We start from the raw sequence: 22,991 nt of genomic DNA, 5'->3' as shown, positions 1-22,991 counted from the left end.
AAATTGTGACAGCCGTGTAATTTGAAGAATGTAAATATGTCAAAAGTAAAGATTGACCGAAAAAGATGGGTGAAGATCCTTCCACCTATTGAATAGTCTAACACTCGATGGATTTGAGAGTAATATTAAAAGTAAAAAGATTTATTTAAGAAATGGTAAATCGAGAAAGCTCGTATTTTTCCACCTAAATATGGCTGGAGACACTCTTGACACTTTGAACAGACGACATTATCCCTTGTAGGTCTCCCTTTAGCATGTTATTGGAATTTTTCAATTACAATCTTACCGGTACAAAGAAGGTTAAGAGTAAGGTCAAATGTGGTGCCCACTCTTGAATTAAGCTTGTCTCTTGCCTCTCTCTGTTTTTTTTCATCTTTTTGTTTGATCTGTTCTTTTTTATTCTTGTTTTTCTTTTCTGTGTTCATTTTGGACGAAACTAGTGACCCTCTTTTTCATAAAAGAAAACTTTATTTTTATGATAGACAACTAGTTATCGTGTCAATCAGTTATATATATTAGGAAACAATTACTCTAAAAATAACCTAAGCACATGTAAGAATGAAGAGAATCATTTACTCATTGTGATGAATGCATTTGGTTTTATTGAAACTTTGATATATGTCATGGTGTTATAGTCCGTATATTTTAATTGCTCAATTTTCATTTTATTCGGTGAATCTAATACTCCAATTTTTATTTATTTTCCATGTCATCACTACATGATTTTTAACGGTTAACGATATGATAGAGTTGAGTACACTTAAAGTTCCAAACATTCATTGTTATTATGTATTTGTAAAGATCAATATCTCTACAATAATAATTGCGGAATATGAATTGTGTGTAATATATAATCAACCCCAATATTCAACCTTTCCTTTAGACTGACGTATCTTTAATGCTTGCTCCGATTATAAGAAGCGGTTAAACTCTTGGATAATGGAGAATAAGTTCAGAAGAAAATGAACATGAGAAAAGAAGTTGTTTGAAAGCGTGCGGGAAAAGGGGCGCTAGGGTAAAAAAAAAAAGGTGTCTTTTCATAGAAGTCTTTTCATAAAAGTAAAGGTGGTTGTGTCTTCAAATAAAAATCAAAAAGGCAATCTATTGTTTTTGTTAATTAGTGGAGTTTCCTAACTTATCCTAGTGATTTCTGCTAGGGTAATATCCGCGATGCAAAGTGGCCGGGGTATCTCCTGCCATGACAGGGTGGAAAACGCGCCGAGCCTATCGAGAAAACAGCTTCATTATTAACGTAAACTATGATTTATTTTGAATTTGGCATCTAGGTTGCAAGATAATTTCGTGCAACATTCTTGAATCAGCTATCGCTACTCTTTCATGAAAATGATCTTTCACTATTCGGTATCGCTCAATGACTATCAATACAAAGAAATTCACGGTAAAATAGAGCTTTCACGCGCCGAATTAAGCCAATCTCTCGTTACGACAAACGATAGATTCGCCACGATCGGCTGCGAAATCACACTTTGGCATGACCCGAGAGGATTGCAGTTTCTGTACAAACACAGGGGGAGGGGGAGGCATGTGTGCCATACATCATACGTCGAGGGGGTGAAGGAAAGGAGGGAGCAGACAATGCCGCCGGTGGCCCCGCCGTCCTTGATTCCTTCGAACGAACTAGGGGGGGCCACTGTTCTCCGTCGACCATTTCCACCTCTCCTCCTTCGAATTCAAAAAGCCTACCAGCTTTTTCCTCGCACATGATCAAAACAGATGGAAAAGATGGAGGGGATCAAGAATCGGCCCGCCGGATCCATCCGCATGTTCCATGACGTTGACGTGGGATCTGCAGACTTTCAGGCATGCAATCCCAGTCAACTTGATGACCCCGATCCACGTCGCGATTAATGTAGAGAATTCCGGGACAGACTTACTTAATTTTGTAAATTACGTGTCTCCACATGATCCCGTTTAGTGGAAGAATTTCTTGCCAAGAGACTTTGAGTTTCGGATCAGATGATCAGCACAGCAGCACGATGCTGGGACAGCGACCCCCCGATTGATTTCGCTGTTCTTTCGTTTTGAATTTGCGCGGAAAGGACGAGAACCAGTCAAACTTCGTACAACATGAGAGACCCAGGAACTCTAGTGCTGAGGGTTTTTTCCGACTTTCTTTTTTCCTTGAGGGATGATGCAGAGTCAGCAACAGCGCGAACTGAGATTGGCGATACGACCAGGCGTGCGTTGCTTTGGAAGAAAAGGGGAGTTGCCGTGCTCGGGGAGAAGTCATGGCGTGTCTCCTTCTGGATGATCGTCGGGCCTGTCAGCCTTTTACAGCGCTTGTCGACGATGGCGTTGTTCTTGTAATTTACTACCGCAGCTGCCGCTGCTGCTGCCCACGTATTTTATCATGACTCGACATTTTCAAATGCAGTCTTGTCAAGACAACAGCAGAGTCCCACATGGGTCGATTTCGCAAGATTTTTAAAGAAGCTCTTGTCAGCACTAGTTTAAAAAAGACCTTACATGAATGGTCGGTCATTCGAGGGATCTAATTCACATTGTCAAATTGGAAACGTAAACGAGGACCCTTTATATTTTAGTTTATCTTCTTCTTTTTTTGTGTCGATTAGCCGGAATTGCCAGAATCGAGACCTCTCGCTGCGCGAGCCCGGCTCCTAGGATGTATGGATAGACACATAAGCTCTTTAGATCAAGTGAGTCTCGTATGAAAAAAGAAGAGGCGCGCGATGATCTAAAAACTCAGTTAGAGCACAACCTAGGCTATGAGTCAAGTGTGCAACAAGACGAATGGAGAGGCGGCGGAAAATAAGATAATGAACCGCACACTCTTATTGAAAAAGAAATAGGGTTGCGAGAAACTCCAAAAGTTAGATTAGGGAATTCTCATAATATTTGAATGGCAATCCATGTCTTAAGTTAAAGTTTAAACTTTTAAAACAGTTGATCGTGATCTTACAAAGTTTTACATGGCACGCTATTTTCCTCCCCTGTCATATATTACTCAATCAGGCCGAACCACCAAAACCTAATACCGACAGTGAAGATCAGATGCCGGTTGATCTGAAACAAACCAGTAGTGATGAATTCTCATAATATTTGAATGTCAGTTCAAACTTATAGTGCTGCTGACTGTGGTCTCACAAAGTTTTACATGGTATAAGAGTTTGAGTTCGAATTTGCCTAAACTGCTATTTTCCTTCCCTACTATATATTTTCAAATCTTAATCCTTAGCAATAACTGGTGGCGAAACTCAATAAGGCCGAACCGAACCAAACCAGAACCTGGTACCGACAATGGAGATCGGGTGCTGGTTGGTCCGATACAAGCCAGTAGCGATGGCGACTCCGTAACCACCCATGGTCTCTCCTTCACCTAAAAGAAATGAAAATCGCCATCTTTGGACGCCTTCAGTCTTTCTTTAACGGGTAGAGAGAGAAGAGAGAGAAGGACGTGGTTCACATGGGGCTCTGCAAATGCGAGCACTCCATGTGGACGCACAGCCCCCCCATCATCCCCCCGCCCGCCCTTATTCTCAAGACTCGTAACAGAGTTTGGTTCCCTTCTTTTTCTGTGTCTTTTCTTTATGTGTGTATAAACTTGGCCATCCAAAAACTCTTTGCCCTTTCAGTCAATGTGCATTGTACAATGACGTTGACAGCGACCTTTGCATGAATCCCGAATGTTACCGGCTTGTCCGGTCGGGGATGCCTTCCTGGTCATTTATTGTGTGTGGTTGCCCGTGACCCGCAACAGAAACGACGATAACAATACCACAGGCACCGATAGTCAAAACGGCGCTCCCTCCTAACCATTGCCCGATTCTCGGGTGATTAGGCGGGGTTTCCCCTATAATAATAGGCGTCACGCGTGCTAACATGCCGTTATGAAGCTGGAAAAAGGAGTCTTTTGCGCGCTTACGCAAAAGGTGTGCGCGGCATGAGTTTTGGGTCTCCTCCTGGAGGGTGTGATTGGGAGCATGCCCACCACAACGGCTATTAGGTGAAGTTAGTTCTTTGTTTTTGGGCTGAACTGAATCGTCCCAGATCATACAGCAAAAACCCTCCTGCCATAAACTTCCTTCTTAACTTTGATGCGTATTGGCATGCTTGAATGTACATGACTTGAGTCTTTTCACGTGAAGCATCGCGACAAAATCTCTCCTTTCCTGCCAATAGTTGGATGATATCCGCTTCACAAGAGAATTTTGCTGTGTTCAGTGAGCTTGTGGGACCTTGCGTTGGGCCTTAACCCAGTCCATTTCCAACATGCTACTCGTGCTCTAATCAGTTCGCCTAAAGAGCTGCAATTGCTTGTTGTTTAAGAGGCCCAAGATGCCGGCATCAGCAACGCCCTTAATCTCATGCATCTACAGGGAAAAGAGCAACCCTTTCTTCTTCTTTTTTATAAGAAACTCTGAAGAATAGAAGCTCACTAGTAAATTCCCCTAGACAAACGTGTGACCTGCGATGGTTCGCTTGAGAATGGCATAAACCTTTTGAAATCTTAAATAAGGTCTGCAACCAAGTGTTTTGACATTCCCAATCCGATGCCGGCATTCCTTATTCACAACAAATTTCCATCTTTTAGTTCCGCGACATCTTCACATACCTCTTTGATTCAAAGACCTTCTTATACTGGCTCCGCCAATTTGACGACCTTTGATAGCACACCACAATTTCCTTCCTTAGCCATCTGTTCATTGTCTCCCAAAATTCACCACCGTCCCTCCCTAAATCCATCAGTATCCACTATCTAATAAAATCGCTTGAACAGAAGATCAGTTTCCAAAATTGTACTGCTCCCCACGAAATGACATGCACTGAGAATAAGCATGTTATGTAGCCGCATGCATAAGGAACACAGGTAATGTGCTGAGTCTCCAAGCTCGAACAACCCAAGGAAAAAAAAACATAATTCATATCCTCGACAAACAACTCTGCATCTGAAGGACTTAACAAATGTGCTCCACTAGCGAGCAGGGTTTCATTTCATATCTCTACATTACGTTAGCCAAAAAAATGTGGTCCACTAGCTAGTTTGGCCCTTCAACCAGTCCGTCCTAAGAATAAGTTAAAAGGTCCTCCTAAATCAGAAACATACATGAGTTTTCTCACCGGATTGCTCCCTCAAGGTATCACATTCTTGTGTAGGGTTCTCACTGCCAGAGTATCTACAATTGACAGTAACGAGTCTAAATCACAGCATGAGGAAGGCTAGCATCGTGTATAATTGACAAAAAAAATCAAAAAAATAAACAAAAGGTACTACCTAATTGAGAGTCTCTGAGCAAAGTCCATATGTTTTGCGCAAAAAAATGAAACCTAAGTTCTCGATACATATGTAACATCTGTAGCTCAAAGAAAGGCTGTGTGAACCATCCTCAACAGGGCAATGATAGACATCACCGTTCCAGTCCAGAGGATTACTCGGAGAACTCTTTCTCTTTCCCTTGGCCTCAGCAAACCACTGTAGCAAAGACCTGCTTCCAATATGGATTCTCCATCCAATAGGAATACCTAGTAAACATATACTGCCATGATCAGAACACAAAATCTATTTGGGTATTTGCAAGTGCTTGCGTGTTAACCGCCCACCATACAAACTTCAATCATGGATAAAACCATAAATTGGAAAAAAAAAATTTGGCAACTGCAACCGATTGATGATTGAGGGAGAAACTTATAATAACTGCAACAGTCCTAAAGATCAGCATAAATGCAAAATTGAAGGGATAAGAAGTAACTTGCAATCAGCCTCAAGTCGAGGAGGTTCTTTTGCAATTTTCCTATTGTTTCAAAAACTTCAGAGGAGTTCATGCGTCCACCCGAGGTAACTGCTTTGGAAAATATCCGGTTCGCATAGCAACTCATCTACCCAAAGTTCTTTTTCTTTTTTTAAATAATTTGCCCGAATCAGTTGAGAGTATCCATAATTTGGAAATGTGAAGTAAAGAAAACAGAGTACTTTCAACATGAGCGCTATGAGCCCATCTCCTCACGAGATAGTAAATAAAATAAATGCTTGACAATGTAAATGTTAACTTACTGGTAAACCATTGACAATAGCTAGCATTAGAGAGACATGGAAGGTGCATGTCACAATCTTTTCCAGGACATGTGGGAGATATGTGCCAATTCCAAATGCCCAGCGCGGTTGATATGCTGTTAACCAAACTGACTGTGCCAAGGAGATCAAGTCACCGACATAAACAAAACTTCCACTGCAGTTTGGTTCTGTAGATAGAGAAGTCTGAGAACTGGGATCTAATTTTCTAATGGATTGCAAGCATTCTTTAGAATAGGGGCTTGCATACGAGATCTCAATCCATGTTGAACCTGGGTCGTGTATTGGAGCTAAGCATGATTCATCCTGCAGGCATTATACAAGTTTTAAGCTGCAGTTATGTACTCCAAAAATGAGACCTCATATACCAAGAACTGCAGGACAATTTATATTGAAAAGAAACCTCTGAACAAATGCAGCTGCTTCCATTGGTGACAGCTTTGAGCCACCCAGTGCCGCACTTTTTAAGCTTGACAATTTCCTGTGAGTTCAAGCAGTATGTGCGATCTCTTCTAATTGCAGCACTGTCTCCAGGGTGGTCATATAACAAACTTGTTTCTGAGCAAGGAGTCCTAGTAAAGCTGCTAAAGTCGTAAGGACAAGTTGATATGTTATCTACCAATTGAATCTTCTCGCTTCCTTCTATTAAAACATTGGGGACGCAATATCCCTTCTCACCATTGCCTTCCCTAACATCTCTGTTCTGTTTAGTATAGTTTGATTCTGGAAATGCAACTCCATCAATCAAAGCAGTCAGATCCACCCACTCTTGTGGACTGTGAATGGGTATGCCATCCACTGACAAGATCATGTCATGAGGAGATAGGTAACCATAGAGAGGCGAGGAATTAGGCACGTCCAAAACCTATTCCACGTTGCAAGCAAATACCGTTAAGGAGATGATCAGCAGAAAAGAGCACACCAGATAACTTGAAACAAACATGCGAAAAGATAATGCATCTACCATAGGGTTTTCACCATGTATGTACATGGGCAAAAGGATCCATGGTAAAAGTAGCAATGTCAATCCACAGATCGCACATATCTGGATAGAAGAAAATGGATGTGAGTTTTTGAAGTAAAAGAAGTTGGTAGAGTGAGATTTGTGTACTCAAATATAGAAGTTTCTATATTACCACGGCATTATGCCATATACCAGCACAGTATATGCGAAGAGCTGAAAATTTTGGCACTGCCTGCAGGAGCTCATAATCAAAGGCCACCAGGGCACCAGGAAACAATACCGCTACAAAAATGGCAACATATTCTGCTTGTATACCCTCGCTGCTTTCCATTGAACAGGTGCCTATAGAATGTCATGAGAACCTAGAGTTTCATGAATTTAAGGAAAAGAACTGCTAGGTACAACCAATTTGGCCAAGTCAGGCACTCAATATGAGATAACTGACTTCTAAAGACAATTACATACCAGAACCAGAACTCAAATTAGTAATGTCAATCAACATAGTGCATCCTTATCATTGTTGTTTATTTACAAACCACAACGTAATACCCATAGTGAAATTTAAAATTCAAGAAATCGATTATTTTATTGCATAACAACAATGGTTACTTCAGTCCATGAAGGCTGCACAGTTTTAACATCAGTACAATAGTATATATATAAGAACCAATATATGACCAGTTCTCTCTTTGCCTTTTCAAATTAACAAATTTGATTCTCAATAAAGGTAATGGCGAAGATAAAGGTAGAGGCAGTCTAGCACTACTACATTACTCACTCCCTCCCTCCCTCCCTCCCTCTCCCAATTCAATTGTTAAATGTGACCATGCCTTGTAACCAAACGAAGTCAACATTCACAAAAGGTTCTTGGCTACTGTCAGCTGGTAACCCCTCACGCTTGGAACTTTCTTCTCATGCAGTGACCCGACCAAGCAATTTTACATGCTCTACTATTTTTGCTGCATAAGGTGGGAAGGTGGGTTGATGATGTTCAGACCAGGTTTAGTACCCCAGAAACTGGCACCTGACAAGTCCTTGACCTCAAGTAAACTTGCTACCTTTTAACTGTCAACGTGCACAAGATTCTCGAGCTAACACGCGAAAACTGTACAGATTCCATTAAGGATAGCAAAGTCTTATTATGGTACTCTATTCATGTCCAAGACTCGATGAGTTTATGAATATAAACATTGTCTGACCATAATAACTTTCAGTTATCTCTGTACTGAAGTATCTGGAACAAGATTCCACTTGATAGAGTCACAAATGTTTGGACTACTTGGTGTAGTTACTAAGAATTTTTGGCTTATGATCCTCTGGGGCCTACAATGGTTTTATCTGTATTTACGAAGATTTTGCAACTAGCACCTACAACATGATTCACTGATGAAGAGACATCGACAAGTTTAAGGATCAACTTCAGGAGCTGACCTTGCAGCAGCGACAGCATGCCCGAATTCATGACAGGACACGGATATCAAGGTCGATAGGAAAATATATCCAGCATCAGCAAGGGAGACGGTCATATCAGAAACCTGGAAAGCATATTTCATGTTACTCTTTCACTCGAGCTGTTCATCATAAGCCAAATGAAATTAGAGCTGAACAGAGCAACTCAACCATGGGAGAAAATCCAAACAGTAGGCTGCTGAGCTCCACTTTGCAGTGGAGAACATGCAACGACCGAGCTAACTCGTAAAGGAGACCCTGGCCAACCACCGAATTCAAGGCGAGACACCGGCATTAGCAAAGTTACCCCACAACTCGTAGCACGATAATAACCGAAACAGAAGGTTCAGAACAGACCAGAGCAATGCCAAGCAATGACGCGACGGCGAATCCAACGCCGATGGAAAACCATAGCCGAAAATGCCTGCACATTCCAGGCAGCATCATGTACCAGAGAAAGCCTCAACCCACCCAACGAGCAGAACAACCCGAGACGACGAACAAAAGGAGAGAACCTGGAGTATCTTCGGCCAAGATGAAGAAGCGGCTCGTTCAGGGCATAGATTTTGAAATCGCAGTACCTGATATCAGCAACATGAATGGTATCGAGAGAGACCAAGAAAGAAGAAAAACGTTACGACCCATGTGAGGGCCGAAGCCAATCATGCCCATCCTTCCTACCATGGCAGAATTCATGCTCGATAGAGATAGATAGAGAGAGTATAAGTACCAACAGGAACAGGAGGCGCTGCTGCTGCTGCTGCTGCTGCTGTGGAGACGACGATGAGCGGCGGGCGTGGGGGACGTGGGCCGGACAAGGGGCAACAACCCGGCACCGCCGCCGCCGCCATGCCTCTCCGTCGTTCCGATCCCGAACCTTCTGGATCGTCTTCCTCGTCCCATTCTCTTACCTCGTCATCACTCACGAAAGCGGCGAGCTACCAGCACCGACGCCCGGTTCCGATAGAGAAAGCAAAAGGGTTTTGTTTCTTACCATTTTAATTTTTTATACGGATCATAATCATAATCAAACTGTGTTATTTACAAATTGACACTATTGCATGATACACAACGTAGCGAAATTACATATTATTAATAATATTTATCGACATTAGTCTTATAATGGAGCGATCACTTGGCTATCATACTTTTAGATTTTTCGGGTGCCGGCTGTTTTGGATCCCGATCGAGTTGGACTCGGTTAAAATTTGAATTGGGATAGGGTTGGCTTGGCGTGAAGATTTCCGAGAGAATCGGAATTACCACGTCTTTAAATGAATATGAAGCGATAAAAATGTATGAAAAGGCGAACACGTGAATAATTCAGTATGCATGATATTTGTTGTGATAAAATCGAACCAATCATTTCTCAAGTTTATGTCCACGCCTTTACTGCTTACGAAAATTTAGTATGTTTAGATTTTCTGTTTTGTTGTGGTTGTCAATGAAAGGCATATGTAACATGGGTACGGTAGATTTGCGAAAGCAAATTTGTGAAAGAATATTTGGTCTTCGTTTGTTCAGTGAAAAATGAATTGTTTGAGAAATATTTTTCAAAAAAATAATTCCTCGTATTTTTTGAAATAATTAACTAATGAAAAATATTTTTCATCACAATACTTTATTTCTAAACATCTCCATCGATAATAGAAATATTTTTCGTTCATTCATTTCGTAAGAGATACGATATAACATTTTTTCGAAAAATATTTTTTAAATAATTTATTTTCTACGAAAGAAACAACCTATTTATACCTTTATTGTTTTCAATTCGAACAAAAGGTTTTATTCTATAGATAAAATACAAATTCACTTCCGTGTGTTCATTCTCACGAAGAAGCTGTAAAAAAATATAAAAAATACGAAAAGGCAAAAAAGCGGGGACAAAAACCGGAGCTCGAAGAAGGCTTGTGCAGGTGGGCGAAGTAGAAGGAGTCGCACGCACGTCCGACGTCGGAAGGCGAGAGAGAGAGAGAGAGAGGGGGCGATCGGATCGGTTCTCCGGCGATCGGATCTCCGGCGATGATACTGCTTCAGTCCCACTCCAGATTCCTGCACCAGACCTTGCTCAATCGTCTCCACAAGTACGCCCATTCGCTTCCTCCTTCTCCCTCTCCCTCCTCGCCTTCCCCCCGTCCCCGCGCTGTCTCCGCGCGATTGCGTTTGATCCTCTCGGCCGGTGCCTCCCGTTCGCCGTTCCGGCCGTTCGTCCATCTCTTCGGCTGCGCGGCGCGCTCTGTGATTTTTGCTCCGAGGTTCCCCGTCGATTGGGCCGGGGTTGGAGCGCGGCGTGCCGAGTCCGGTGGAGAAACGGCGGAGATGTGCGTATTTGTGGGATCATGCCGTCTTAGACTCCAGAGCGCGCGGCACGATAGGACGTGCGATGAGGCCTCCGTCGAATGCCGATGCGCGTCGTGCACCGAGGGTTGTGCCCGCGAAACGAGTGCGGTGGAGGCAGGCGGGAGTGTTTCGGTAGATGCACGGGGCGGTCGAATGAAGGTAGGACTAGGACAGAGCTCTTGTTCGAGGGGGAAAGTTGGCGTAGCCTGCGGTGCATGATATGATGAGGGGCGCTAGTTGAAGGGGTATATGCATGGACTATATTGCGGCGTTTATACATTTCCGCGAGAAGATGCGATCCTATGAGGGACATTCGGATTTGAGAGGGGCTGGGAAAAGGCCTGCAAAGTGTGGATGGATGGAGACTTCGAGGGAAGATTATTTGTGTTTGCTTTGATCTCACTGAAGATCTGATATTGAACAGAGTGTTATGCCATGAGAGGATGCACGCGGCTGATCTAAAATCCATTCAGAAATAGATTGGCGGTTTCTGTTGTGATTGCATTAGGCCCGTCTTAGTTTGGATACCCTTTCGCTCTTTGTTTCTGTTTTTCTAGTTTAACACGCGCAGCTCTTCGATAGACTCCAGATATATGTTGAGATAGCAGACTAACGGTTTGTGCTGGGATCATATGTGATTGACACATGCCCATTTTCATAGGGCAAACTTCAAGAGATGATCTTGGCTTCTGATTTATACTCTCCTGTTTTTCACACTTTCACAAGCAAATGTTAGATGAACTTAGGGATTGAGAGGGGAATAGAAACGAAATTGCACATTAACAAATCATTGGACACTCCTCAAAGTTAGCTATGCCCATTTTTTTGTTTTTTTTTGGATCAATCAAACTTCAAGCGAGAATAACGGGATAATATGAGGTCTGGCAACTGATTTGGTTTATTTTTCTGTTGGCAACAAGTATGATTTTTTGCTAATGTAGGAAATGAGCTATAAAAAGATGAATAGACTGGGGATAAAGGGAGAAACTTCCCAGTTTCTAAGAGGCAAATTTCAATTGACCCCTAATCGTATGAGATTTTTAAAATATACTATATAGTCAATTTTTTTATACTTCTAATGTTTTGATTTTACGATGTAGAATGAACTATAGTCCTTCCTTTATCAATTAAAACGTACATATTATTACAGCTTTTTTGGTTCTTGTGTTCGTTACTTATGACCTTGATTTGTTCGTTCTTTCATTTTGTAGTCTTGAGAAAGGAGTTGAACTTGATTATCACTGGGTTGAGTTTGATGACATCCGATATCATCTCCAGGTAATTTGTAAAATCTGCTAATGAAAAGAAATATAAGTAAAATTAGCTGATAGATTTAGTTCTTTTGTTATAATTCATAATGTAAATAGTGGATATCCTTGCCTTAGTTGGAGCATTTTGTAGGTCTCAATGAAGAATCCACATCTCCTGCTGCTATCGCTTTCATTACCCACCCCACCTCCAGAAACCGATTTTCCTGGTGGACTTCCTTCTGGAGCCATTGAAGCTGTAAAAGCTGCATATGCTGGTGTTGTTCAAATTCTTGATCCCCCTAGGGATGGCTTTAATCTCACACTGAAGCTAAATTTTTTGAAATTTCCTCCAGATGAAGGTTCAGCAAGTTTCTTTCTTAAGGTCATCATAGCTTGCTATGGATATGATGCAACATTCATCGTCAGCTCTTTTCTTTAAAACGGATACTTGCATGGATGATACTTTTGCTGTTTAACAGTTGAATTATATCTACCCTTATTTTTGGGGAGTTTGTACAATAGAGCTCGCCAAAGTAGATGAACTTTGTGGCTTAGTCAATACCATTAATGGGTGGGTTCATCATAAAGTTATCACAGATTTGCTAACGGTACACAAATATTATGGCGTTTGGTGGTGGGATTAAGTTTCAATAATTAACTCGATGTTTGCCCACAACACCAATATAAAGTGAAGACAAACTGAATGAGAGAAGGACCCCAAGTATTGTTGAGGCAAGGACATTAAAGAATTTTGTGGTTTAATGTCGCGACCTCCCTGCGAGTGGCCCTTGGGGGATTTAATTGGGCAAAAATATAGGTGTCACCAGCTAAATAGAACGATCATCGATGGATTTTGCCGGACCGAGTTTTTAAATGAACTGGTCGCATATTACAATGTCATTTATGACCGGAGCTGGTTTTTTACGACCTTTTTCTTTTGAGTGCCAACAGAAATCTCCCAGTAGTTTTTTGTTTTGCTGGAGACCAATTGTTGTATCAGTGAATGACTCTTCGTTGGACTCCTGATTTGCATGTGCCCGCATGCGTGCATACATTATTGTCCTTTTGATAGTTTGGGATTCAAATTTGACTGAAGTTTAGCAGGAAGAGGATCTTTCATTTGTTTCTTTTATACTACTGGACGGGGGTTCTCTTCATTGTCACAATTAGAATAACTGTCGCTTCCCGTGCTAGTGTATGAATAGATTTATCTTGCATCTGTGCATGCATGCCTGCGCATGCTCTATTCTCCTGATTTGTGAGGCTTGGGGAGCTCTAGGATTGATATGTGGTATCTTCATTGTGAAGCTGATGACTTTATTTTGATTTCAGTTAAGGCTGTCTTTTCTTACCAAATCTCATCACCCAAATCCTGAATCTGTATTAGCCTCCAAGTAAAGACACTCAACTCTAACCCCTTACAAATTTATGTTCTATCATCCCAATAAGTACTCTGCGAGGTTAAGAGCCTAAGAGGCTGCATTCAGAAACATCTTTGGGTTAAGAAGACAGTTTAATGTCAGAGTATTGCGAGCCTTCAAACTTCAAGGACCAAAGAGTTTCATCTGCCACTAACATTGAACTAGAGATTGAATTTTAGCGCATCTGGACCTCGATCCTTATAATCTAGAACCATCTTGCATTTCTCTCTTTCTTAGCCCTCTGAAAGTATATTAAGTTGCATTGGAGAGGCACCTAGCGTGTGCTAACCTGTTGATAAAATTCAATTGGAGGATAAAGAATCTACATATTGACATTTGCATTTGTTTCCATGAAGTTGTTCAATCCACCACAAGTTCAGAGTGTATATTGACTTTTTTATCCCCTACCCTTGTAATGGCACCCAGCCTAGTGTGACACTTTACAAAAGAGAGCAGTTTGCATGCTGGGAATTTGATTAATGATATAATATTGTTCCCTGTCCTGCATAGATGAGACACATTTTCTTATCAGACAAATAAGACATTTTCCTCTTCCTATTTTGAATTTTCATGCTATTGAAGAGTGCTTTCTTGGTTGTGATTCAATTTCATTTAGTGAGAAACGATTTTTCAGGTTGTGCATTCTGCTGTCTTGACTAATGAAGTCATACACAAATGCACCATGTCTATACTAGTTGTCTAACTTTGCGGTGCCTTTATATGTGCATACACATATATTTAGGCTTTTGAGGTTTCTGATATTCCAGGAAAGCCACTACCATGCAGTTGGTCCTAAACCTTTTAGCATTTTGTTTTCTTCTGTGTCCTATGTGTTGCTACCTTGCCTATTTAAGCTGTAGTGACGTTATCACCAACTGTATGGTTTTGTACCCAATTCCTTCTAAGAAAATTTATTTGCATAAGCAGGCTAGTACAAAGATGAGATCTCATACAAAATCATGATATTTACTCAATTAAGCTATCCAAAGGAGTATTATGAATTTCCCTCACATTTACAGTGGTGAAGATGATTCATTAGGAGCATGATCGAGTTATTTTCTCCGTCATGTTAAATGATGATAACTCGAGCACTATAGGGTGCGTATGGTAACGTTTCTATTTCTGGGAACAATTTCTTTTCAGAAATAGTTTTTTCTATTTCTATTTCCTGGAAGAGTTTCTGAGCAAAATAATGTGTTTGGTAACTGTACAAAATTTCTATTTCTAGAACAGAAATGTGTTTGGTAACTGCACAAAATTTCTATTCCTGGAATAGAAAAATAACAGAAATGCGTTTGGTAACTATACAAAATTTCTATTCCCAATTTTTTGCATTCAAATCTATATCTTTTATTTAACTATAAGTACAAGTTATAAGTGAAAAAAATCAATAAGCATGATTTATTGGTTTGTCTAATCCTTTTTAGGGGTTCAAAACCCCTTTTAATCCCTAAACTAAGGAATCTTCAAAAATACCACTTGGGCACCTCAAAAATTTAAATTTCACTCAAAGTGGGTGGCCACAGGTATTCTAAGCCATTATGTGAATTTTTTTATATTTTTTTGGGGTAAAATTTATTAAAATTTTTTACTTTCCCTAAATCTGTTTCTTCTTATTTTTCCGAAAATTTTTTATGAAATTTTTTTAATTTTTTCAATTTCGGAATTTTGCAAATATTTAAGGGTTTTCTGAGTTTTTCTGATTTTTATGGATTTTCTGAGAATTTTTTTGATTTATATGAATTTTGGGAATTTTTTAATTTTCTAATTTTTAATGGGATTTTTCTGAAATTTTTCTAATTTTTATGAATTTTCGGAATTTTTTAATTTATTCTAAGCCATTATGTGAATTTTTTATTTTTTATTTTTTTTTTGGGAAAAGTTTATTAAAACTTTTTACTTTCCCGAAATTTGTCTCTTTTTATTTTCCAGAAAGCTTTGTATGAATTTTTTTAAATTTTTTCAATTTCGGAATTTTGCAAATTTTTATGGGTTTTCTGAGTTTTTCTGATTTTTATGGATTTTCTGGGAATTTTTCTGATTTTTATGAATTTTTGGAATTTTTTAATTTTTTATAATTTTTTTATTATTTCCGCTGAGAATGGACCGGACCGGTGCTTTGAGACGGTTTGCAGACGACGGAGGATGGAGGAGGAGCTGAGGTCGCGACTTGAGGACCGGACCTTTCTATTTCTATTTCTATTTCTAGGAACAAAGAAGTAGATTTTTTCTACTTCTTATTTCTGCTCCAAATCTATTTCTTGGCCACTTTTCTATTCCAGGAAATAGAAAAATAAAATGCGTTACCAAACGGATTTCTGTTCTTTTTTTGTTCCAGGGAACAGAAGAACAGAAAAATAGAGAAACAGAAGCGTTACCAAACGCGCCCATAGTGTCTTTTTGGTGTAGATTGGGGATCTGGACTCTGGGTTCAATGAGATTTTTACTTAATGCAACTTCTACATTGAGTCAAGTAGGTGTAAGGGGTGGGGACCTTTTCTTTTAAGATGATCTCCATTGTTTCCTGGTTTGTGGCACTTTTATGCAATATAATTTTCCCATTGTTGCATGAAAATCACCATGAAGAGCATCTTTTTAGAAACTACAGTATGCATAATGGATTTTAATTTCAATATATACTACTTTAAATGCATTGAGTAGCTAGCATCCTTTTCTCATTGCATTAAACAGATTTATCTTCTGTTGTCAAAATTATAGTTAATTTGTTTCTTTGGAAGATGACAAACTTCCATGTTTATTCGTTGGCAGAGCTTGAAGTATTGTTGCTTCATTGAATGCATATTTCTTTCACTTATTATTGTATAATCCTGCAGAGCGTAGACAAGCTCTCCTGGTTAAGATTGCATCTGTCCGGGAAATAGTATTAGGTGCGCCGTTGCGAGCATTACTGAAGCATCTTACCTCTAAGACAATTTCTTCTGATATGGATCGACTTGTGGCCCTAGTCCATCGGCCAAATGAGTCATTTTTTGTCATTCCGCAGGTACACTTCCAATGTTCAGTTGTTAATTAGATACAATATTGTGTCTGAATTGTTTTTCAATGATGCTTTTCACACCTTAGACTCTGCACTAATCTTCAAGTGCAGATGTTGTTTCCTCTTCCCTTTCGATCTCTTTCCCTGCTTGTTCTTCCATCTTATGCTCCCGGCTATATCTAGTTAATCTCATCATTGGAAAGTCAATCTTCTTGCAATTACTAATAAAGCTTTGGTGCTAAATAGATGGGTGTCTTTTGTTTTACTTGTTTAAAGGTTAGCCAGTTGATTCTTTTACGTCATTTTTCAGATGGAGAAGGTAATTGTTGTGTTTCCAATGAGATTTAAGGACTCCATAGATACTGTTCTCGCAACATCTTTCCTTCAGGTATTGCAAGCTTTTTTGAGTGTACCAGCTTATGCTGTCTCATTATATGCATAGGACATTCTCATTGACAAGTGAGCTAGCAGAGTCAGGTTTTCCTCTTGCATTTCTCGGGCATCACTGATATAGGAATACATCCCGTTGCTTGTTTAAATGCCCTTACCTCTTGTATCACAATTACACAGGAGTTCGTGCAAGCAAGGCGAACTGCTGGTCTTAACAATGCACCTCCTTGTTTGTGGTCCTCTTCTCCTCCTTTGGAACTAAAGAAAGCCCCTGCAGAAGCATTATCAGCAAATGCTGGGTTTGTTTCTTTTGGTAATTACTGATAATTTTTTGTTTCTTCCGATCGTATTCCTTTGACTGATTACATAATAACAAGTACTGCAATGCAGTCATTTTCCCTCGGCATGTAGAAGGCAAAAAATTGGACCGTACAGTTTCAAGTCTATCAACTTTTCATGCCTACGTTAGCTATCATGTTAAGGTGAGTAACATTTAAAAACATGCTGATTTGTATACTTAAATAAGGGCTTCAAATAACCTTTGTCTGTCTATGTCGTTAATTTGTGCTGCACTGTGCCTCATATTTCAACAGAACTTCTTAATTGAATCAATGTAAAGCCTATTTTAACAGACTTAATCAACTGTATCTTCCATAAGCTGATTGAGTCTCTATTGGCCTGAATATTTGTGCATCCCATATCCATGCAGCCAATCAAAACCTTAGAAAATGTCCAACAATGTAGCTTTTCATAGAATTAGTGACAACAAACTCAAGGAGGTTAGGTCTGATTTACCTATTGTTTTAGTTCCCATAATAAGATTCGAAAGTTGCACTAGAATTGAGAAATGGTGTAGGTATAGGCCTTTATTTTTAAGTTACCTTTTCTAAATTATTTGACATGATCAACTGATGTTTGATTCGTTTCATTGCAATATCTTTGTTATGTATTCAAGTGCTCAGAGGGCTTTATGCATACCCGTATGCGGCGTCGTGTGGAGTCATTGATACAGGTAATGTTCTTCTACTTGATGATTCTTTTTAATTAGCTTTCCTTTCAAAAGGTTTTAGTTTAATACGAATCTATTCAGTTTGCAGTTTTAAGCTATTCCCAAGTTCTATGGGTATTCCAGTTGGACAGTTTGTCAATACAATGTCACCTCTAGGTTCTAATGTCAAATGTAACGATAAAATATTTTATGATAAAGTTCATATTCAAAGAGGGAGGATACAATCTTTTATCTTTGACTTTAAGTATTGGGTGCCCTGTGGAAATTCTGATCCCCTTGGATTATTCTACCTAAGAGATGCCCTGTGGAAATTCTGATCCCTTGGATTTTGCTACCTTAGAGATGCTTGAGAGAGAGAGAGAGAGAGAGAGAGAGAGAGCGAGCTGCCCATTTGGGTTCTTCTGCTATGTTTGCAGACAACTTTAAGGACTTTCCATGGAACACAACTACTACTGGTTTTGTGAGGATTGTATGCACTATAATGTGGCCATAGTCTCTTTCCTTGTATTGACAATATCTCTCTTCCTGTAATGGAACGGTTAAAAGAAAGCAGTGTTGCTGCTAGTAGTTCTTGAGCTGCATCTTCATTGCTTTTGACATGCTAATTCATTTCTTAGAGTTTGGATAGTAGTGATCACGGTATATCCTGGAAGCATAATTTGATGTGATTGTTACTCATAGTAGACATTGTTTTGCCAGGCCTTGGACCGTGCCAAACCTGATGTTGAAAAATCCAAGAATCTAGCAAATAACAGATCCTTCAAACGACTGGTTAGTCTAAATTTCTTGTTTTTTTGTTTTACCAAAAAGAGTGTATATTTATACCATTAAATGAATCCTATTATTTTCCAGAGCCTTAAAGAGGCACATGCTAATTCCCATTCATGAAGTTAAGATTCTGGATTGAAATTCAAGATGATGTGCATCTGAACCACCAGAAGACCATTTCTTTGGTAACTGTCTGCATGTACATGCCAAATATTGTAAACAGTTGTATCATATTAGATAGAGAAAAATCTTTGGAGTTGGTTGCTATTATGTACTTATATTGTTTGCATTTCAATTCCCTTTCAATACTGTTAACCAGTTGATTCTCTTTACTTAACAAAAGAAATAGACCAGTAGCCCTATTTTTGTCCGGTATTGCTTGGCATATTTTTGTCACTATTGAAACACTTCTATACGCTTCTAATCAGGGTAAATTAGCCAAATGTGGCAATAAGATTAAGTATAATTTTTGGTTGGTTGTTCATGGTTGGGGAGCTTGTAGGTTTGTTCACTGGACTATTTGAGGGTTGCTGGTTCTATATTGGCTTTGTGGGGGATGAAGTCCTTATCTGACCTTTTGGTAATTGAGGCATAGCCTATCTGCATGTAGGAACATTGCAGCTGTTTGTGATTCCATTGCTTTTGTTGCTGGGGTGGTTTCTCTGTTCAAATTGCAAAATCTGGGTCATATGGGATCATAACGAAGCTGGTTTATTGGTTGCGTGGCGGGAACCTTTGTATGAAAATGCTTCTCTATTCGACTTGAATTAACAGTTTTATGCACAATCAACATGGTGTCAATCCAGCAACCTTGAACCTTAAACTACATCAAGCAATTGTTATCAACAAAGTGATAGTGAAATATGAGATCAGTTATGCATTCCCCCTAATTCTCATGCCTGAATTTAGATTTTTCTAAGCTTGTTCTAAAGCCAATTTCGTATTTATCGTTCTTGTCGCTGGTCTTTTGAGACTTTACCTCTTTTTATCCATAATAGCCTGTTCGTGAGTAGATGCACATTATCAATGCATTACATCCTCTTAAAGCAGAGGACTTTCTTGTTTTGCTTTAGTTTACGTGCTTAAGTATCACGTCACGACTCTTACGCTTCCAACCCAGCGATCACCTACACTACTTCCTCCACTTTATTCATGATTTCTAATGTCCGTCCAGCTAAATGCGAAAACAGCAGTTACATACAACCTCAACTGATGACATGATATTCGAGATAGGTCAAGGACTGTTAAAAAGAACTGTTGGACGTCTATCAAATCGTTGAACCCTCGGCATCTTCCGTGCGTGGGTAGTTCTGTGACTGACAATCAAACATGGGGATGTCCATTCGCAATCATTCCCTTTCTACAGTCCTCAAGAATCATTCTGTCGGTCAAGGCGAGTGTCTATCCGCGATAATCCGGATCGAGTACTGAGGTCCTTGGAAACAAGCGTGGAGCACAAACTAGAGAGACCGGTGGAGCGTAGTTTTCTGTCTATGAATTCCCAGTCGATTCTAGGAACAGTCCCCTGTCCCAGGAGGTGGGAGATGAAAGATTGAAAAAGGGGAAGTAACCCGAAATTTTACAGGCTCCTATGTTCAGGAAACTCATGTGCCGTGCAATGCGATGCCAACCAAAACCAGAACTGCCTCTCACGTTGGTAGGAGTAGTGTAGGACACGTGGAAGCGGTCATAATAGCCGTTCCAAGAATGCTCTCTCTCTGTCTCTCTGTCTCTCTGCCATTTGTATCTCGGCTACGTTCTGGTCTGTTCCTGTGCTGTTTCCATGAATCTGCGGGGTGCAGTAATTGACCCCTCTTTTGCCATTTCTCATTTTACTGTGATCTTCCCAGCTCTGTCGAATCCTATATTCGGGAAACTCCTGTTTCTCGAAAGGTTATCTCAGACGAGGAACTCATTAATTGTCCCTTTTTCCAGCCCATTTTCCTTTCTTTGCCTCGGATTTTTATTTCACCGGACAGGGATGAAGTGAGAGTAATCAATGGGAGGTCATTTACTCCCCTCCACTTCCCCCTAAGTGCACCTACCATCCCTGTTAAAAAAGACAACCCCAGTTCAAATTATCGTTTGCATTTTGATTTGAATAAAGCAGATCCTGTTCTTTCATTTGAACAGGGAAAAAATTAAAATGCTTTACCCGGTCCCTAATCATCTACGGCTTTCAATGCTCAACTGGGCATTCCTCCTTTCCATAACAATTCGATTTTTAGAGCGATCTTTTTAGGAAAACAATCTGGTGCCTTACGTAAAGCTCTGGGTAGTCGGAAGTGGGCCTACGTAGGTCGGGAGTACCTGACAATTTTCAGGCGAGAGAGCCAAAAAGCACGGTATTTAAGATCCTTGAAACAACCAGGTGAAACAGAAATTATTTGTGTTTCTTTAACCATATTCATCCCCAAGATCTTACAGAGAGTCTCCTGGGTGTTCAACCCAGTTTCAATGCAACCAGGAAGCTCTCCCAATCACCACCACCACTCTCCGACCCTCAACGACATGGAAACTCCCGATCATAAGCAAGAACACTCGTCGGTGCTCTCGCTTGCCGCCTCCGAGGGCCGCCCGCACAAGACCGGCAACGGTTATGTGCCTCTCCTGGTGATCAGCGCGCTGTGCCTCTTCGTCGGCTCGGTCTCGTCCAGCCTCCTCGCCAAGTACTACTTCATCCACAAGGGCTCGAGCCGTTGGGTGTCGACATGGGTTCAGTGTGCTGGCTTCCCTCTCCTAGTCCCTTTTATTTACGTCCCTTACTTCCTCAAGCGCACCCAGAGACGACCATTCACTCACTTCACCCGAAAGCTCTGGGTCATGTCCGTCTTCGTCGGCCTCATGCTCGGCATCAACAACCTCCTCTTCTCCTGGGGCACCTCCTACCTCCCCGTCTCCACTTCTTCGCTCCTCCTCTCCACACAACTCTTGTTCAATCTCATTCTCTCTGTCCTCATCGTCAAGCAAAAGATCACCTTCTCTAACCTCAATTGCGTCATCCTCCTGACCTTGAGCTCGGTCCTCCTGGCCTTGTCGGAGAGCCGCGACCGGCCACCAGGCCTGACCCGGGCCAAGTATTTCATAGGGTTCCTCTCCACCGTAGGCGCCGGGCTCTTGTTTGCACTATATCTCCCCGTCATGGAGAAGATATACAAGAAAGTGTATTGCTATGCGATGGTGATCGAAATGCAGCTGGTGATGGAGATCGCGGCGACAGCGCTAGCGACGGTGGGGATGGTGGCAGATGGTGGTTTTGCGGAGATGAAGCGAGAGGGGGAGAGGGTGTTCGACAGGGGGGCTAGGGTTTACTGCGCGACGGTGGCGATGACCGTGGTGTGCTGGCAGATGTGCTTCATGGGGACGGCGGGGATGGTGTTCATGACGTCGTCGCTAACCGGCGGGGTGTGCATGACGGCGCTGCTGGCGTTGAACGTGTTGGCCGGGGTGGTGGTCTACCAGGACGACTTCGGGGGCGTGAAGATCGTGTCCACAGTGCTGTGTATGTGGGGTTTCTGCTCCTACGTGTATGGCATGCACATGATGAACACCAAACGCCAAGGAACAGAAAACAAGCCCAGCGTTACTACTGCTAGCACTAGTCCTAGTAACTGTCTTGGTCAAGCCATGGAGATGGCTTCTTTGGCTCGGACGCCGGACGTCGCATCCGGCGGCAGCGTTTAGTGAAACCAAATGTTGTATTATCCCCCTCTATGAGGTCGATCCGTGACTGTTTTGCGCCAATGCTAGGTAAAATGTAATTAGCAGTGCGGGTATTAGCCGGGGACTGAATTGAGGGATAATTAGCTAGCATGTCAATAGGCTTATGATCTTTGTGGCCACCATAATAAAACTTGCAAAATGTCAAAGTGAGCGTTTCCAGTGCATGCTTGTCATCGCTTGCCCTCGCCTCAATCACCAGTTCCGAACAGTTTCCCCCTCCACTTCCAGTGCCCTGTGACGATCCTCTTTCCATCAGCCTGTGAAAATATTATTGCCAGTCCCAAACAACTTCTCAGATGATGACAAACTCGATGCACTACATCACGAGGAGACACCTTTATGACTTGGCAAAGCAATTGCGAAGGAAAAAAAAGTGAGGAGTGATGTGCGTTTGCTCACCCAAGTTTACCTTTGTATTAATTGGAGCAGACCACCTTTCCATCTACTCAGCCTGCAGAAGAAGGAAATGAACAGTAACACCCTCCCCTCTTTTACAGCCTAAGTTCTTATCCCTCTCATTAAATGCCTTGGCTATAAAAGAAGGTTCTTTTTAAGTGGTTTATGCATTAATGTGGGCGGCCAATACGTTAACATCCGTCTAACTACAAACTGAGTAACTTTTCATGAACT

The 22,991-nt window shown here is 41.1% G+C and overlaps 3 protein-coding genes across 5 annotated transcripts; 2 read left to right on the top strand and 1 right to left on the bottom strand.

Annotated features, from left to right (window-relative positions):
* Positions 1-4,937: 4,937 nt before the first annotated feature.
* LOC115686357 (membrane-bound transcription factor site-2 protease homolog) lies at positions 4,938-9,399 on the bottom strand. Of its 2 annotated transcripts, XM_030611625.2 has the most exons (10): positions 9,193-9,399; positions 8,978-9,043; positions 8,820-8,886; positions 8,634-8,720; positions 8,445-8,548; positions 7,186-7,333; positions 7,014-7,094; positions 6,453-6,914; positions 6,032-6,355; positions 4,938-5,502 (listed from the first exon to the last, which is right to left on the bottom strand). In XM_030611625.2, the coding sequence occupies exons 1-10, from the start codon at positions 9,363-9,365 to the stop codon at positions 5,341-5,343; spliced, it is 1,674 nt and encodes a 557-aa protein (XP_030467485.1). In that variant the 5' UTR covers positions 9,366-9,399; the 3' UTR covers positions 4,938-5,340. The 2 variants fall into 2 exon arrangements, with proteins under 2 accessions (XP_030467485.1, XP_056163493.1); XM_056307518.1 differs by lacking the exon at positions 7,014-7,094.
* A 985-nt stretch (positions 9,400-10,384) lies between these two features.
* On the top strand, positions 10,385-18,953 carry LOC115686359 (actin-related protein 2/3 complex subunit 2A). 2 transcript variants are annotated; one of them, XM_030611628.2, is made up of 10 exons: positions 10,386-10,546; positions 12,014-12,080; positions 12,204-12,411; positions 16,308-16,477; positions 16,782-16,859; positions 17,042-17,174; positions 17,252-17,343; positions 17,817-17,873; positions 18,570-18,641; positions 18,723-18,953. In XM_030611628.2, the coding sequence occupies exons 1-10, from the start codon at positions 10,485-10,487 to the stop codon at positions 18,756-18,758; spliced, it is 975 nt and encodes a 324-aa protein (XP_030467488.1). In that variant the 5' UTR covers positions 10,386-10,484; the 3' UTR covers positions 18,759-18,953. The 2 variants fall into 2 exon arrangements, 1 of the variants encoding a protein (XP_030467488.1); XR_008815595.1 differs by lacking the exon at positions 18,723-18,953 and having other exon boundaries at positions 10,385-10,546; positions 17,042-17,160; positions 18,570-18,622.
* A 203-nt stretch (positions 18,954-19,156) lies between these two features.
* Positions 19,157-22,754, top strand: LOC115686358 (probable purine permease 4). The gene has a single exon (XM_030611627.2). The coding sequence runs from the start codon at positions 21,096-21,098 to the stop codon at positions 22,320-22,322; it is 1,227 nt and encodes a 408-aa protein (XP_030467487.1). The 5' UTR covers positions 19,157-21,095; the 3' UTR covers positions 22,323-22,754.
* The last annotated feature ends 237 nt before the right edge of the window (positions 22,755-22,991 follow it).

Source organism: Syzygium oleosum, unplaced genomic scaffold, assembly GCF_021117445.2.
Source record: "Syzygium oleosum isolate NSW1041296 unplaced genomic scaffold, Sole_v2.1 Sole_v2.54, whole genome shotgun sequence".
Taxonomy (NCBI): domain Eukaryota; kingdom Viridiplantae; phylum Streptophyta; class Magnoliopsida; order Myrtales; family Myrtaceae; genus Syzygium; species Syzygium oleosum.
Note: the sequence above shows the minus strand (reverse complement) of the source record. Positions and strands in the feature narration are given on the sequence as shown.